The sequence below is a fragment of the Choloepus didactylus genome, chromosome 8 (genome assembly GCF_015220235.1).
Source record: "Choloepus didactylus isolate mChoDid1 chromosome 8, mChoDid1.pri, whole genome shotgun sequence".
NCBI lineage: Eukaryota > Metazoa > Chordata > Mammalia > Pilosa > Megalonychidae > Choloepus > Choloepus didactylus.
The window spans coordinates 143,588,406-143,606,908 of NC_051314.1; the positions used below are offsets into that span (position 1 = coordinate 143,588,406).

The 18,503-nt window shown below is 41.0% G+C and overlaps 1 protein-coding gene across 9 annotated transcripts in view; it reads right to left on the reverse strand.

Moving 5' to 3' along the window:
* FRMD4A (FERM domain containing 4A) overlaps positions 1 to 18,503 on the reverse strand; it is a 449,454-nt gene that overhangs the window by 128,814 nt on the left and 302,137 nt on the right. For all 9 annotated transcript variants that reach the window (XM_037847310.1, XM_037847308.1, XM_037847307.1 and 6 more), the window contains one exon: positions 15,056 to 15,150. In XM_037847310.1, coding sequence (XP_037703238.1) covers positions 15,056 to 15,150 — 95 coding nt within the window. The remainder of the gene's footprint in view (positions 1 to 15,055; positions 15,151 to 18,503) is intronic.

Here is an 18,503-nt window from a genome sequence, read left to right on the forward strand (position 1 = left end):
CACTCATTTGAAAAATATGACCTGCCTCTCAAATGAAGTTGGAGGTTTTCAACATTAAAAATAATCATCCCCAGAACCTGACACAGTGCCTGGCAAATATCAGGTGCTTAAAAGAGTTTGCTTGCTTACCAGAGCAATCCATCAATGACTGGGTAGATTTAAATTTTAACTCGTTGCCTTATAACAGCTCCTGATAAAGGGTCTGGTTACAATAACCTTTTCATGATTTTAGCCAAGAGATATCTTTGAATCAACCAGAGAGCTGAATGGTGCAAGAGCACGATGACTTCTCTCTGGGCCCAAGCTCAGGAATAAGGAGGACTTGAATCATAGAAGGTTCCACATGTGCCCTCAAGATCAGTCAATGGAGATTCAATGCTAGAAAATCAATTAATGTCAGATGCACATTAATAGAATGAAGGGAAAAAAACCACGTGATCACCACAGTTGCTGCAGAGAAGGCATTTGACAAAATCAAGCTGCCTTTCTTGATAAAAACACTCAGAAAATTAGGAACAGAAGGAAACTTCCTCAAGATGATAAAGGGCATATATGTCCACAGCTAACATCCTACTAAATGGTGAAAGACTGAAAGCTTTCCCTCTAAGATCAGGAACAAGACAAGGATGCCCACTGTCACTGCTGTTATTCAACATTATACTGGAAGTTCTAGCCATAGCCATTTGACAAGAAAAAGAAATAAAAGGCATCCAAACTGGAAAGGAAGAAGCAAAATTTTCCCTATTTCAGGTGACATGATGCTATATACAGAAAATCCTGGAAACAAAACAAAACAAAGCTCCTAGAGCTAATAAATGAATTCAGCAAAATAGCGGGATGCAAGATCAACATGCAAAACTCAGTAGTGTTTCTACACGTTAGTAATGTGCAATCTGAAGAGGAAATCAAGAAAATAATCCATTTACAATAGCAACTAAAAGAATCAAATATGTAGGAAAAAATTTAACCAAGGATGTAAAGGACTTATTCACAGGAAACTACAAAACATTGCTAAAGAAATCAAAGAGGACCTAAATAAATGGAAAGATTCTACATTCATGGATTGGAAAACTAAATATTGTTAAGATGTTGATTCTACTCAGAATGATTTATAGATTCAATAATTCCAATCAAAATTCCAACAATCTTCTTTACAGAAATGGAAATGCCAAACATCAACTTTATATGGAAGAAGGGGTCTGGAATAGCCAAAACCATCTTCAAAAAGAAGAAAGTTGGAGGACTCACACTTCCCAATTTTAAAACTTATTACAAAGCTACGGTAATCAAACAGTGTGGTCCTGGCACAAGGACAGACATATAGACCAATGGAATAGAATTGAGAATCCAGAAATAAACCCTTTACATCTATGGCCAGTTCATTTTTTTTTTTTTTATTAAATTCAGTTTTATTGAAATACATTCACACACCATACAATCATCCATGGTATACAATCCACTGTCCACAGTATGATAACATAGTTATGCGTTCATCACCACAGTCTATCTCTGAACATTTTCCTTACATCAGAAAGAACCAGAACAAGAATAAAAAATAAAAGTGAAAAAAGAACACCCAAATCATCCCCCCATCCCACCCCATTTGTCCTTTAGTTTTTATCCCCATTTGTCTACTCATCCATACACTAGATAAAGGGGGTGTGATCCACAAGGTCTTCACAATCACACTGTCACCCCTTGTAATCTACATTATTATATAATTGTCTTCAGGAGTCCAGACTGCTGGGTTGGAGTTTGGTAGTTTCAGGTATTTACTTCTAGCTATTCCAATACATTAAAACCTAAGAGGTGTTATCTATATAGTGCATAAGAATGTCCACCAGAGTGACCTCTCGACTCCATTTGAAATCTTTCAACCACTGAAACCATTTCGTCTCATTTTGCATCCCCCTTTTGGTCAAGAAGATACTCTCAGTCCCACGATGCCGAGTCCACATTCATCCCCAGGAGTCATATTTTGCATTGCCAGGGAGATGTACAACCCTGGGAGTCGGGTCCCACCTAGAGGGGAGGGCAGCGAGTTCACCTGTCGAGATGGCTCAGTTAGAGATGGCCAGTTCATTTTTGACAAGGGTGCCAAGTCTATCTGTGCCAGTTTGGATGTATTATGTCCCCCAAAATGACATGTTCTTTGCTGCAATCTTGTGGGGGCAGATGTATCAGTGTTGATTAGGTTGGAACCTATTGGTTCAGTGTTTCCATGGAGATGTGACTCAATCAACTGTGGGTGAGACTTTCATTGGATAATTTCCATGGAGGTGTTAACCCACCCATTCAGGGTGGGTCTGAATTAAATCACTGGAGCCATATAAAGAGCTCACAGACAGAAGGAGCTCAGAGCAACTGAGAGTAACATTTTGAAGAGGAGCTGCAGCTAAGAGAGGACAAAATGCCCCAAAAGCAACATTTTGGAGAATGCCATTTTGAAATGCAACCTGGGAGCAAGCGGATGCCAGCCACGTGCCTTCCCAGCTAACAGAGGTTTTCAGGACACCAATGGCCATCCTTCAGTGAAAAACTTGGACACTTTACGGTCTTAAGACTGTAACTTTGTAACCAAATAAACCCCCTTTATGAAAGCCAATCCATTTCTCGTATTTTGCAAAAACGCAGCATTAGCAAACAGGAACACCACCCAATGGGGGAAGAATAGTCTCCTTAACAAATTGTGTTGGGAAAAATGAATATCCACATGCAAAATAATGAAAATGGACCCCTACCCCTCACACAATATGAAAAAACTAACTCAAAATGGATCAAAGACCTAAATATAGGAGCCAAAGCTATAAAACACCCAGAAGAAAATATAGGGGAATATTTTCAAGACCTTGTATTAGGCCATAGTTTCTTAGTGTTTATACCAAAAAACTCATGTACAACAAAAGAAAAAATAAATTGGAAATCATCAACATTAAAAACTTTTGCGCATCAAAGGGTATTATCAAGAAAGTGAAGATAACCCACAGAATAGGAGGAAATATTTGGAAACCATATATCTGATAAGGGTTTAATAACTAGAATATTTAATGAAATCCTAGAACTCAACATCAAAAAGACAACCCAATTAAAAATTTGGCAAAGGGCTTGAACAGAACTTTCTCCAAAGAAGATATACAAATGGCCAATATGCACATGAAAAGATGCTTAATATCATTTGCCATTAGGGAAATGCAAACCGAAACCGCAATGAGATACCATTTCACACCCACAAGAATGGCTATTAAACAAATGGAAAATAACAGGTACTGGAGAGGATGTGGCAAAATAGGAACACTCATTTGTTGTGGGTAGGAATGTAAAACGGTACAGCCAATGTTGAAAACAATTTGGAATTTCCTCGGAAAGCTAAGTTTAGAATTGCCATATGACCTGGCAATCCCACCACTAGGTATATACCCAAAGAAATGAAAGCAGGGGCTCGAACAGATACTTGCACATTGATGTTCATAGCGGTATTATTCACACTTGCCAAAAGGTGGAAGCAACCCAAGTGTCCATCAAAGGATGGACAAATAAACAAAATATGGTGTATTCATGCAGTGCAATATTATTTGGCTATGAAAAAGGAATGAAGTTTTGATACATGCTACAACATGGATGGACCTTGAAGATATCATGTTGAGTGAAATCAGCCAGACATGAGGGGACAAATATTGTTTGATCTCACTTATGTGAAACAATTAGAATATGCAAATTCATAGTCAGGAATTAGAATACAGGTGACAGGGGCAGGGGTGGGGGTGGGGAATGGGGAGTTATTGTTTAAATGATACAGAGTTTCTGTTTGGGGTGATGGAAAAGTTTTGGTAATGAATGGTGGTGATGGTAGCACAATATTGTGAATGTAACTAACACCACTTAATCGTATGCTTAAAAGTGGTTAAAATGGGAAGTTTTAAGTCATGTGTCACTAGAATAAAAAGTTTAGAAAACCAAAGAACTGCACAACACAAAGAGAGATTCCTAATGTAAGCTATGGACTAACGTTAATAACATAATTATAAGAATATTGTTTCATCATTTGTAACAAGGGTACCACATGAATTCAAAATGTTAATTATAGGGAAAACTGTGTGTGTGGGGGGATATTTGGGAACTCTGTATGTTCTGCATGATTTTTCTATAATTTATAACTGTTCTAGTTAGGAAAAACTAAAAAAAAAAATGACAGTGGGATAGAGAGAAGAGAATTGATTAATTAACTGATTAATCAATAAATTTAAAGATCAGTCAATCGGACAGGGTTGAGAAGTCCTTGGCCCACCGTGAAGGCACACAGCTGATGACACTGAGTCTCTGGGGCCGTAATTCACAGGGTAAGAAGCTCAGTGGGACATGTTGCACTAAGAGACTGGGACATGGGCTTCCTTTGAATAGTGCTCTCGTGGATTTGCCCATTCTTTTTTTAAATTCAATTTTATTGAGATATATTTACATACCATGCAGTCATACAAAGTGTACAATCAGTTGTTCACAGTACCATTATATAGTTGTGCATTCATCACCAAAATTAATTTTTGAACATTTTCATTACCACACACACAAAAGTAATAAGAATAAAAATTAAAGTGAAAAAGAACAATTAAAGTAAAAAAGAACACTGAGTGCCTTTTTTTTTCCTCTACTCATCTATCCATACACTGGACAAAGGAGAGTGTGGTCTCCTTATGGCTTTCCCAACACATTGTCACCCCTCATAAGCTACATTTTTATACAATTGCCTTCAAGATTCATGGATTCTGGGTTGTAGTTTGATAGTTTCAGGTATCCACCACCAGCAATCCCAATTCTTTAGAACCTAAAAAGGGTTGTCTAAATTGTGCGTTAGAGTGCCCACCAGAGTGACCTCTCGGCTCCTTTTGGATTCTCTCTGCCACTGAAGCTTATTTCATTTCCTTTCACATCCCCCTTTTGGTCAAGAAGATGTTCTCCGTTCCACGATGCCAGGTCTAGATTCCTCCCCAGGAGTCATATTCCACATTGCCAGGGAGATTTACTCCCCTGGGAGTCAGATCCCACAGAAGGGGAAGGATTTACCCTTTCTTGCTATCCACGTTCACAGACGACAGGGAGACACACAGACTCCCTCTCTTGATATCTTCATTCCTCACCTGTTGGGGACTGAATTATGTTGTCCAACAAAAGGCCTGCTCAGGTCTTAATCTGTGCATGAGTGGGTGTGAGCCTATTTGTGATTGGGGCCTTTGAAGACATTAGTATTGGTTAAAGTGTGGACTCCTTTGTGAATAGGATCTTCTAAGACCCCATTTAGAGGAGGCCAAATTGAATCAGGGTGGGCCTTCATCCATAAAACAGGAGTCCCTAAAAGCCAAGGAAATCCAGACACAGGCAGTCAGAAGCTAGAAGGCAGTGGAAACCAGAGGCCACGTGACGCTCTGTGACGGAGCATTTCCGGAACCCTACAGACTCCGGGAGAAAGCCAGTCCCCCTAACGCATGGTGTTGGACTCCAGCCTCCGAAACCACGAGCCAATAAATTCCCGTTGCTTAAGCCAACCTGCTGTGTGGAATTTGTCGTAGCCGCCTTGACAAACTGATACCACATTGGACTTTTTAAAGGCATGACTTCTTAGCAGTAGAATTATTTAACTGAACATTCCTTTGTTTCCAACCATCTTTCGATGGAGCACTGATCAACCAATTAAATGACTAGAAAGTGAGAAAACAGTCAAAAAGCATAAACTACAAAGGACCAGAGTCATGCTCAATGGAACAGCTGGCCTCTGAGGAAACAGACTTTCCCTTCTTCACTTGCCCTTCCCTATAAAACACCTTGCTGTCCTGATTTCAAATCTGTCCCTTGAACCCTTTTTCCCCCCTTTGAGCTAGGTTGGGATGAAGAGCAAAGCAGTAAAAGAAACATTTTCTCCATACTGTTCAAGCGATGGCTGATAGCTTGGTTTTCATCATTCTCATTGATTTTCCATTTGAGAATTCACATCAGTGCATTTGCCAATAACAAAGGAAAAGTAAAAGCCCTAGCAGACACTCGGAGTATTTTAGTTATTACTTGACTGATAAGTATCTTTAAAGCTGAGCAAGATAACATTCATTTGGTTTATGGCCATAGTAGGTCAAACTGTGAGGTCAGTAATAAATATGCAATTGCTTCTGGGCACCAGAAATTGGATGCATTTATTAAACAGATTGTTTTTAGCGTCTACATAGAACACAAATAGAGTTTGGTTCCAGTGCTGGCAGCTTCAATAGAGATGGCCTCGAGGAGAGCTTTGTTTGGAGAGAGTTACTGGAGGGTGGAGGTGTGTGATAACTATGTCTGAACTTATCACGCTTGCTGGACCTGAGGGGACCATGATCCTCTGTACCTCTTAGATGGTTTATTGTAGACACGTTATTTCATACAAATGAGCTTTTAGAGAGAATCCGGGTGAGAGTATGACGTTCTTAAGAGATGCCACTGAATGGAGGAGAGTATTTAGCTTACTCAGAAGGGTGTGTGCTCAGCAAGGACAGCTCAGGGACATTGAATGAGCTAGAAACTCTCCAAGAGGACCTTCATGTGGTATGTGTGTGTGTGTGTGTGTGCATGTGCATCAGAGAGAAAGAGTGCACACAAGAGAGAGACACACAGAGAGAGCGACTAAAGTCAGGTGTATATTGGGAAGACCAGATTACTAAACAATGGGCTATTGTGTCAAATTGAGTTTCTGGCTTTAATTCATGATTTAGGGAAGAAACGTTTGCTCCCCTATGTTCTCTGGAGGCTGTTCACGATTTTCTTTGGTAACACTTTCTACACTACACCTTTATTATTTACCTCCCAAATGAAAAGAGCAAGGTTGATGAGGGGTCAAAGGCCAATTCCTTCTGTGTCCCCAGAGCTTAGTGGCAGATGCTATATAACCATCTGGTAAGATGATAAATACATCCTCTTCACAGTCTGCCCCACATATCAATATTCCTACAGGTTCAGTGACTGCCCCCAAGTGTAGTCACCGTGCCTTCCCTAACGGGTATAAATATTCTGCAGCCTGGTCAAGGACCTCAGCCCCTCCATATCCTGTGCATAGGGAAGGGACATGGAGAGAGAAAGCAGAGCCCATGAGCCTTTTCCCAATCCCACCATTGTCTTTTATTTCTCTTAGCTACATGCAGAAAGCGTTCTGTGAAAGCACTTCCTGGTCATGAAATATAAGGAAGAAAATGCACCGTCTAAGTCTGCTGTGGGTTGTCTCACAGACAGTCACGAGCGCCGAGCGCCCTGGAGCAGAAGCAGCTGTTAAAACGCAGGTGCGGATGCCGCAAGCATCGATTTCCCTCTGATTTCAGTACATTCAGTGAACGGAAATCCCAAACCTATCTCTAAACAAATTGCTTTCCCAGGGCTGCTGCTTGTTGTTTCCTCTGCCACTGGAAGACGGCTTTTCTACTTTATTTATTTATTTTTTAAAATTCAGTTTTATTAAAATATATTCACATACCATACAATCACCCATAGTATACAATCAACTGTTCACAGTACAATCATATAGTTATGCATTCATCACCACAATCTATTTCTGAATATTTTCCTTACATCAGAAAGAATCAGAATAAGAGCAAGAAAATACAAGTAAAAAAAGAACACCCAAACCATCCCCCCCAGCCCACCCTATTTGTCATTTAGTTTTTATCCCCATTTTTCTACTCATCCATACACTACATAAAGGGAGTGTGATCCACAAGGTCTTCACAATCACACTGTCACCCCTTGTAAGCTACATTATTATATAATCAGCTTCAGGAGTCCAGACTACTGGGTTGGAGTTTGGTAGTTTCAGGTATTTACTTCTAGCTATTCCAGTACATTAAAACCTAAGAGGTATTATCTATATAGTGCGTAAGAATGTCCACCAGAGTGACCTCTCGACTCCATTTGAAATCTCTCAGCCACTGAAACTATTTCGTCTCATTTTGCATCCCCCTTTTGGTCAAGGAGATATTCTCAATCCCACGATGCTGGGTCCAGATTCATCCCTGGGAGTCATATCCTGCGTTGCCAGGGAGATTTACGCCCCTGGGAGTCGGGTCCCACGTAGGGGGGAGGGCAGTGAGTTCACCTGCTGAGGTGGCTCAGTTAGAGAGGGGGCCACATCTGAGCAACAAAGAGGTACTCAGGGGGAGACTCTTAGGCACAATTATATGCAAGTTTAGCCTCTCCTTTGCAGTAACGAGCCCCACAAGAGCCAAGTCCCACGATTGAGTGCTCGGCATATCAAACCGCCAGTCCCAATGTTTGTGACAACACCACCAGTCCAGGTGAGGAAGTCCAGCACTTCTGCACCTTCCCCCAGCTCCTCGGGGAGGGGGGCTGTAAATATATTTTTTATTCTCTGCCCAAATTACTCTGGGATGTGTCACTATTTCACTCCAGCCTATACTAACCTACCGTATCTCACTTCCTATTCAAAGTTCCATGTAATTGTGGTGTTTGAACAAACCGACTGTAGAAGTTACACTGTTTAGAAAATATAGATCCTGCTCCAAATAGACATCTCTCCCCTTGGTCTCATGTGGAAGTTGAAGTTTTAAAACAGTCAGTTTCAACCTTTACCCTTTGGCCCAGTTTGCCCTGGTCTTAACCAGACCTGCTTCATTCATATCACTAATTGAAGTCTGGGATCTTTTTCAGCTTTTTTTTTTACCTACTTTGTTTATTTTTAAATGGTAGCTAAGCTTGTGGCTGGGAGCACGCAGCTGCAGAATTCTTTCAGAGGAGGACAGAAGAGAGCAGGGACGTCTCCTGAGAGCCGCGCTTGGGGTGCGTCTGGTCCAAAGATGCTTTCCCAACGCGTCAGACCTCAATCATCTGGGCCAATCAGACTCCCCAAACAGCACTGATTAAGTGATTCAAGAACTAAGACATAAGCATGTAAAAAAGACCTTAATTGATTACCTTATAGGTTCTTAACTTGGTGTCTGCAAATCCTCTAAAATTTACTCAAAAGTGATTTTGCATGTCAACTTCTGTGGGGGTGGGGAAATAAACATTCCATTTTCAGCAAATTTCAAAGGGGTCCGTGATTAATTAAGAGGATAGGAACTACTAATGTTAGTAATTGGTATGTGGAAATGCATTCTAACTGAACCGGGCTTTTAAAGTGTGCAATAATGGCTAACAAATTCCTTATCTTTCTCCTTCTACTTTCTAAACACTACTTAAATGTTTTGACTACATGGATACTCATATATAGCATTCAAAGGGCAGTTCTTAAGACATGACAGGAGATGCAAATTCAAGTTTGAAAACATTATGATGATTGTTATTTTAACTTGGGGTGACTGTATCTGCTAAACATTAACATCTAGGGTAAAGCCTAAAAGTTGTTGAGTTATAACTTTTGAGGTTGGATCTTTCATTTTCCCTCACAATGATTTAAAAATTAAAAACAAACCCAAACAATTACAATTTGGGTTTTAAAAGAGCAGTGGCAATATTTCAAAACCAAAATGTAAAAGTAACTTTCTTCAGTGACGGATGCTAATGTTTTATAAGTGCACATCTCACTTACACTATTTGCACATGGGTGTATACGGAATCTGACCTGCTGGGGTGGCTCTCAAACAATTAGGTTTCTAGAATTTTCTAGAACGGGGGTGGTAACTTTGCAAGCCCCTGGGCATGTCATGATTGGCTCCCAATGTCCCAAATTTGAGTGGAACCAGCTTCTCTTCTTGTTTCTGGAGAGAGGGAACAAAGAATTTTACTCCAGGGGTCCCTCCTCTCTAGACTGGAGGCTTTCAAACCTGGCTGCACATGAAAACTCAGTGAGCAGCTTTGGAAAAATCTCAGCATTCAAGCCACTCCCAGACACATTACGCTAGCATTTCTGGAGGTGGGTCCCAGGCCTCCTGCTATGCAAGGGGCCCCAGGTGAGTGGCGTGCAGCCACAGTGGAGGCTCTAGCAAAGCGTCAGCAATTATCAAAGGTCAGATGTGGATCAGGTGCTTCCTTTGCTTCAGAATGTTCTAAAGGCGACCAAATGCCAACGTTACAGGCGTTATTGCAATCCAGGTCATTTATAGGCGATCATCTCTAGTGTAGTAGCCTGCATTCAATCCTGGAACAGAAGATGTTCATGGAAAAATGGTGAAATCTGAGTAAAGTTGGTGGTTTAGTGAATGTAGTATCAATGCCAATTTCTTCGTTTTGATAAAGGTAACAGAGTTTGTAAGAAGTTCACCTTTGGAAGGTGGTTAAGGGTACACGGATATTCTCCATACTGTCTTTACAACTCTTCAGTGAGTCTAATTATTCCTAAATAAAAAGTTAAAAAGATAAAGTGGCAAAAAGGGAAGGTGGAGCTAGTAATGTTGCTGCACCATTGTTGGTGAATGAACCATCTTAAATCTCCATGGGCAGAAAGTCTTGCTCTGTGGTCTCAGACACTTTATTATCGAATACAATTTATGGGGTAAGAGAAACCCAGAGAAACTTCCAATTTTCTGTCTACTTTCTGCTTTATGTATCTTCTCTCCAGGCCCGTCCAGATCCATGAATATTAACTACAGTTAATATTGAAAGAATCATTGACATTAGATGACCGAAGAGTCAGTTCCACCATTAGGAGTGATAAACCTGCTGGTAACAGCAGCTGCACGGGTACAATATTGTACTGTTTACAAGCAGGTTTCAGGGGTTAATCTTGTCTGGCAAATATGTGATAATTTGTGCAATATAGGACCTTGTTATACAACAGACAATGTAGCACCCGCATAAACAACACACACTTACATGCACGGCTGCACATCACTGTGCACACACACGCTACATTTCACAGTGCACACACTCTTCCTACACCTCTTGGTGCACACGCACATGATATACCTTGCAGTGCACACACTCACCCTATACCTCTCAGTGCATACACACACACATGCACACACTACACCTCATAGTGTATACACACGTTAGACCTGGCAGTGTACACACCCTCATCCTACACCTCTCAGTGTACACACACTATACTTCATAGAGTACATCCACACATTACACTTACAGTGCACACACATCCCACACTTCTCATTGCACATGTGCACACATGTGACACATCAAAGTGTACACACACACACTACATCTAAGTGCACACACTCATCCTACATTTTTTGGTGCAGATGCACACTTGACACATCACAATGTACACATTCATCTTACACCCCTCAGTGCACACACACACACTAGACCACACAGTGCACACACTGGCCCTACACTTCTCAGTGCACATGCACATACACAGCACACCCCATAGTGCACACATTCACACTATACCTCACACTGCACACACTCATACACACCTACTCCACCTCACTGTACACACCTCAGTGCACACACTCAAACCTTACCTCACAGTGAACACACTCATACACACTCTCTACAGCTCACTGCACACATACTGGTTACACCCCACACAGCACACACTCACAATACACCCCACAGTGCACATACACACCTACACTTCACAGCCCACTCACACACACATGCCAATCCTAACAGTGCACACACACATGCACACACTACACCTCACATTGGCTACACACAATTTTTAAACCAGGTTATTAAAAGATTGTGTGTTACTGTCCAGCAGCACAGGGGGACCTAGTGAGAGACGGGGGACTCATGGCCAGGCTAGTGCTTCACGACAGAGCCGCCATCCTGGCCCAAGTCACACCTGCAGGCGCTAAGTGGTGGTGGCAGCTTTTGATTCCTACTGGGAAGAGGGGAAAAAAGTTCAGGTCACCCAAAAGCCCACCCGCCCATGTCTGCTGGCCCAGGGTGCACGCCCTGACTGAACCGCTCCCTGCCTCCCCCTTAACCGTGTTTCCCTACCCTAGGCCCTTGGAGACCCTGGTTCCTGGTTTCCCACCAGGAAGTGGGCACACCTGCCGCCTTTCTCAGGGACCCTGGGCCGCCTCCAAGCCCTTCTCACTGGTCTCTTGTCACTGCCTGCTCCTCCCCAGCTTCCGGTGATGGTGGTGGAACCGTTTCATTTTGGGGGTGACACGCTTTCTTCCCGCCGGGCCTCTGCACACACACTCACACACACACACACCCCTTCCTGGCCGGCACAGAGGTGTGGCTGCTCACATGCAGAGTTGAAAGGCCTCTGCCGAGCACACTCCCAATCTCTGTGTCGGGTGGGTTTGTGCTCCCACCTCTCCCATGGGGAGAATCGCGTTCTACCCCAATCAGTTCCTCCTGGCCTGGGCTGAGCGGCGGTGCTGGGAAAGGCCCTCTTGCTCACTCTTCAGACTCTTGGGCCCAGGACAACACTCTCAGTCTTTGATTCCTGTTTACTCAAAACAGGGGATGAATTGGCACTCACCGTGAGCTCACAGGGACTTTCAGAAAAGTCAACTTACTTGGGAAATGGGAACAGCAGGAATAGATTAATGGAGACGTGTGGTTTCCTTCTAATTAGTGAAAAAAATATATATGAGCAGCGATTTAGAGAGTTTTCATGGATTTTCAAGAGAAAGGGTGGAAAACATTTGCATTTGTGAAATTAATTGTTCTAGGGATGCATTTGTTTGAAAAGCATCTTTTCATGTCTGCACTAGCTCCCAGTTGTGCTCCAGTTGTGCTCACTGGGCCTCACTCTGGGCATGGCCATTTCTCAGACCTGGGGCAGCCAGGACTCAGTTTCCCTTCCCTGTTCAGCTCCCCATGGGCTCTAGGCCACAGTCCTCCTTGCCCTTCTCGGCATTCTTGAAGAGGATGTCACTTTGCCCCCATTGCCTGCTCCCAAATACACTGCCACCTGAGACGTTACTTATTTTCCAGGTAACCTCACCATTCCAGTTTGCCCAAGTCAGTCCAAACTGACACCCCCTTTCACTTGCAGGGCCCTTACTTGGATAACAAATTCTACGGCCACCCCACTCATCTGCGGCTCCCTCTCCCACCCACCAAAGTGGGTGCCTCCTGTCCTGCTTCTGAGCCCATCATCTCGGGGGCCAGCAGACCCCTGGGGCCTGGGTGCCCCTGGAATGCCTTTTCTCCCCCACCCTCTGACCTAACCCTGATCTATTAGTATGGTTGGATGTCACCTCTGTCATTCTAAAGATTTGGAGGAAGATGTGCGTGTGTGTGTGTGTGTGTGTGTGTGTGTGTGTTGCAGATGTATAGCTGTGTATATGTGTCTGTGTATACATCGAGGAAAGAAAACTATGGAACATTAGGTTAGAATATTCTTATCTAGGAATTCCGGCAGGTTCTCATTCCTCTTTTGACAACAATATGTTAAAAAGAAAATTGATACAAAAATGAACTCAAAATGGATCAATGAGCTAAATATAAGAGTTAAAAGCATAAAACTCCTAGAAGAAAACAGGGAAAATATTCAGGACCTTCTATTAGGCAATGGATTCCTAGAAATGACAACAAAATGCATAAGCAGCAAAAGGAAAAAACAGATAAATTGACCATCATCAAAATTAAAAAACTTTTGTGCATCAATGAACATTATCAGCAAAATGGAAAAACCTATAGAATAGGAGAAAATAGTTGCAAAACATATATCTGATATTGTTTAACAACTCAACAACAAAAAGTCAAGCAACCCAATTAAAAAGGGGCAAAGGACTTGAGCAAACACTTCTTTAAAGATATACAAATGTCCAAATAGATGCTCAACATCATAGTCATTAGAGAAATGCAAATCAAAACAACAGTGAGATATTGCTTCATACCCACTAGGATGGTTATTGTTAAAAACATGGAAAATAACAAGTTTTGGTGAGAACGTGGAGAAATTGGAACACTGGTACATTGCTGGCAGACATGTAAAAAGGTGCAGCCACTATGGAAAACAGTTTGGCAGTTCCTCAAAAAGTTAAACATATAATTACCATAGGACCTGGCAATTCCACTTCTGGGTATATACTCCAAATAACTGAAAACAGAGACTCAAAACAGATACCTGCACACCAATGTTCATAGCAGCATTGCTCACAATAGCCAAAAGGTGGAAGCAACTCAAGTGTCCATCAACAGAGGAATGGAAAAGCAAAATATGGTATATACTCAGAGTGGAATATTATTCAGCCATAAAAAGCAATGAAGTGCGACAACATGGATGAACCTTGAAAACAGTACATTGAATGAAATGAGCCAAATGCAAAAGGACAAATATCGTATTCTTACACTCATATGAAATATCTCGATTAAGCAAATTCACAGAGATAGAAAGAAGATTAGATTACCAGGGACTGGCAGAGGGAGATGGGAAGTTAGTTTTCAATGAGTATAGAGTTTCTGTTTTTGGGAGATGAAAAAGTTTTAGTGAGGGAAGGTGGTGATGGTAGCATGACATTGTAAAATTAATTAATGTCACTTGATTATACACGTAAAAATGATTAAAATGGCAAATTTAATGTTATATATGTTACCACAATACAAAAAGGAAAAAAAGAAAGCCAGAAGAAAAAATTACAAATGGTGATCAAGAGAATAAAAGAAAATTGAAATGTTAGTGAAGATTTTCCTTACTCATATAGTGAAACACTTGACAGAGCCAAACTGGAAGGTCTTAAAAGCAAATGTACTTTTCACTGGACGCGTGACCTGAATTTTTGATTTCATGTTTTCTATTCCAGCTTAGATGGTGAAACCACATAGACGCTTTTCATTTTGAATTTATCACCAAATTCACTTCCTGTTACTGTTATTTCAACACTGGAGGGAAATGTTTAATTTCCAGAAGTTTTCATTTAACTTTAATAGAAAACAAACTCAGACAAGTCTGCTTTTTAAAACAAACATTTCAGTTCTGAACACAAACCTACTTGTTATAGGAACTAGTTTACCTAATAATTTATATTATTAGCATCACCCTAATTCTCTCCTTTGGCTGTCCAGGCATGACCACAGGCCTTTGGCATTTGGATGACGAATGTGGAATGCCCCTCCTGCCCCCCGGACCTAACAGCCACAGCTCCTCTCCTTGCTGATGGCGAGGGCACCCCATTTCAGACGCCACATGTCCCCACGTCCCGGGGCTCTTCACCACACTTACGTCTCGTCCGTGAATGCTATTCCAAAGTATTCCTTCTCCTTGAGATTGAAGTGAGACGCCACGAGGTCCAGAAGCTCCTTGGCCAAAAGCTTGGGCTGGGGAGAGAAGAAAATGGAAAAAAAAAAAAGGAAAAGGGTAAGTGACAAGAGGCTACTTCTCCCAGAACATGCAATCTCAGGTTTATATATGTTTTAAAACGGAATGTCTCAAAGCTTGAGTGTATCAACACAAATGATTTTTAAAATAACCCAATGGAGTGGACACCAAGGACACAGCTGAGGACACAGCTGAGCAGGGTCATGGACAGACTGAGAGCTTTTATGTGGTTTCCCAGTAGTTTGTTCTATCACCCAACGGCACCCACTCTTTGGCAAGGTGGTCAGATCCTTGGCGCTCTCCTTTACCACACAGTTAAGAGTAGATTTAATGCTGGGTTGACAGGAAGATGACTTATTTTTAAATATATATATTTAACAAATATATTTAGCAAACAAATACCGTATTTTCTATGTGTCAGAAGCTGTTCTAAGCACCTTACAAGTGACGGTGTCTTCAATCCTCGCCCAAGTGCTGAGAAGTAGCTTCTGCTATTATTTCCATTTTATAGAGAGGAAATGGGCACCCAGAGATGAAGCATGTGTTTAAATTTGGATTTGAATCCAGGCTATCTGGATCCAGTCTCTGGGCCTTCAACCATCCTACCAAGCTGCCATAATTTAAAATGTAAACAATAAGAGTACCCTCATAGAAGAAACGTTAAAGTTAAGGCAAAGAGCTTTGAGAAAAGTATTTAAGAATAAGGTGAAAATTCAACGTCCCTTTGCCTTTTCTAAGGAGAAGAAGAGCTGTTATTTAAGAACTTTTTTGCATCATAAACTTTTTCTTTAAAAATCTCTGCTGGGAGTGACATCAGCAAGGTGACAGAGGAAGCTCCAAAATCCAACCCCCACAACACTGGAAAAAAAAAAAAAACAGCAGAAACTGGAAGAAACAATTTTCTGAGAACTATAGAAGACAGTCAAAGGGTTACAGTAATGAAGGGAATGCTGAATGAAAAAAAAAAAACAACTTAAAAATACTAGGAAAACCTTGTGGTGCTTTCCTAGCCACTCCTTTCTGCCCTCCCTGGCTGAGTGTGGCACCAGCCCGTGCTTGCAGTACAGGTTCCTGGTGGTAGGTTCTGCAGGGAGCAGAGTAAACCTGATCTGCATATGGGGATGCAGGTATGTCTGAACCAATCTGTCTGGTGGCAGGCAGCTTGAAGGACTAATCCAAGATGCTCATCTTTTTCTCATTTGTCCTGGAACTTACTCTGGATGTGGAAGTAGGTGACAGGACCTCTAAATACACTGTGAGAAAACAGTCAAACCCAAGTTGCCTGGTGCAAAAGATTATGGTTGAGACATACAAAATAGTGCCTGGGGCTGGGAGGCAAAGTTGTGAATTTCCTGGGGAGAATGAGGCATTTAGAACATCTATTTGTACAGGGGTATTTATAAAGACACATGTGCATGCCCAGGGCAAGGCACATGCTCAGAAAAGACCTGAGAGGACCGTATGCTTTCCCCTTGGACTGTTCTGTAATCTCATGATAAGGCTGGCTAATCACTGAAGGACAGCACCAGCACAGAACAAATCCGGAAAGACCGGAGAAAGTGTTTTTTTCTCTGCTTTTCCTTGTTGTTGATGATGTTGTCATCTCCAGGCATCTGAGGAAATTGCTGTCATAACAGTCACTGAAACAAGCTAACAGGACAGAGACTTTAGTGACTATCCATGTCAGTGGTATAGCCTTTGAATAGTTTGGAAAAATTACTAAGCAAATAAACTATTGTAGCCTTCAAAAATAGGCAGGATAAAGAAACCCCAGCAAACCCTGGGGTAGAGGGAGATTTCCACATTAAAATATTCGAATGTTCAGATTTGAGACATCACAAGGCATAAAAAGCAGGAAAAGATGGCCCATTCAAAGGAACAAAATAAAATAACAGAAACCACTAATGAGGAATACCAAACATGGAACATAACAGAAAAAGATTTTTTTAAAAAACTGTCTTGAATATTATCGAAGAGATAAAGGAAATCACAGGCAAAGAACTAAAGGAAGTCAGGAAAACATTATGTGAACAAAACGAGAATCTCAATAAGAAACAGATATAAAAAGGAACCAAACAGAAATACTGGAGCTGAGAAGTATAGTAACTGAAATAAGAAATTCCCTAGAGGGTTCAATAGCAGATTTGAGCTGGAAGAAGAAAAAAAGTCAGTTAATTTTAATGTAGGACAATTGAAATTATCCAGGTTGAGGGACAGAAAGAAAAATAAATGAAGAAAAGTAAACTGAGACTAAAGTACATGGGACACAATCAGGTAAAGTAGTATTTGCATCACAAGAGCCCCAGAAGGAGGAAAGAGAGATAAATCAGAATCAAATGAAACAAGATTGTTATAGATTTAGAATGTTAAATTTAACCCCCATGGTAACCATAAAGAAAATACCTAAAACATAGGCACAAAAGGAAATGAGAAGGGATTCTAAATGATTCACTACAAAAGACCAACCAAACACAAAAGACAATAATGGAAGAAATGAGGGGAAAAAGGTATAAGGCTTGCAAAAAGCCAAGTAGCAAAATGGCAAAAGTAAATCCTGCATTATCAGTAATTTCTTTAAATACAAATGGATTAAACTCTCCAGTCAAAAGGCAGAGAGATTGGCAGAATAGAATAAAAAGCATGGCCCGACTATATGCTGTTTACAAGAGACTCTTCTTAAATTCAAAGATGCAAACAGGTTGAAAGTGAAAGGATGAACAAAAATATTCCATGCAAATAGGCATCAAAAGAGAACTGGGGTGGCTATACTAATATTAGATAAATAAGACTTTAACACAAAAACTTTTACAACGGAAAAAGGACACTATATTTTGATAAAAGGGTCAATTCTTCAAGAAGATACATCAATTGTAAACATATATTCACCTAACAACAGAGCTCCAGAAGTGTGAAGCAAACATTGGCAGAATTGAAGATTTTACACTAATAGTAGAAAACTTCAATTTACCACTTTTGATAATGGGTAGAATATCTAGACAGAAAAACAATTAGGAAATAGAAGTCTTCTACAAGCCAACCAGATTTAACAGACGTATATAGAACAGTTCACCCAACAACAGAATACACATTTTTCTCAAAAGCACATGGATCATTCTCCAGGACAGACATATGTGGGAATCACAAAACAAGTCCCAACAAATTTGAAAAGATTGAAATCAAACAAAATATCATCTTTGACCACAGTGAAATGAAGTCAATAACATAAGGAAAACTGAAAATAAGAAATCAATAATGGAAGGCAAAGTAAAAAATTCACAAGTATGTGGAATTTAAATAGCACACTCAAACAACCAATGGGGCAAAGAAAAAAATCACAAGGAAAGTTAGAAAA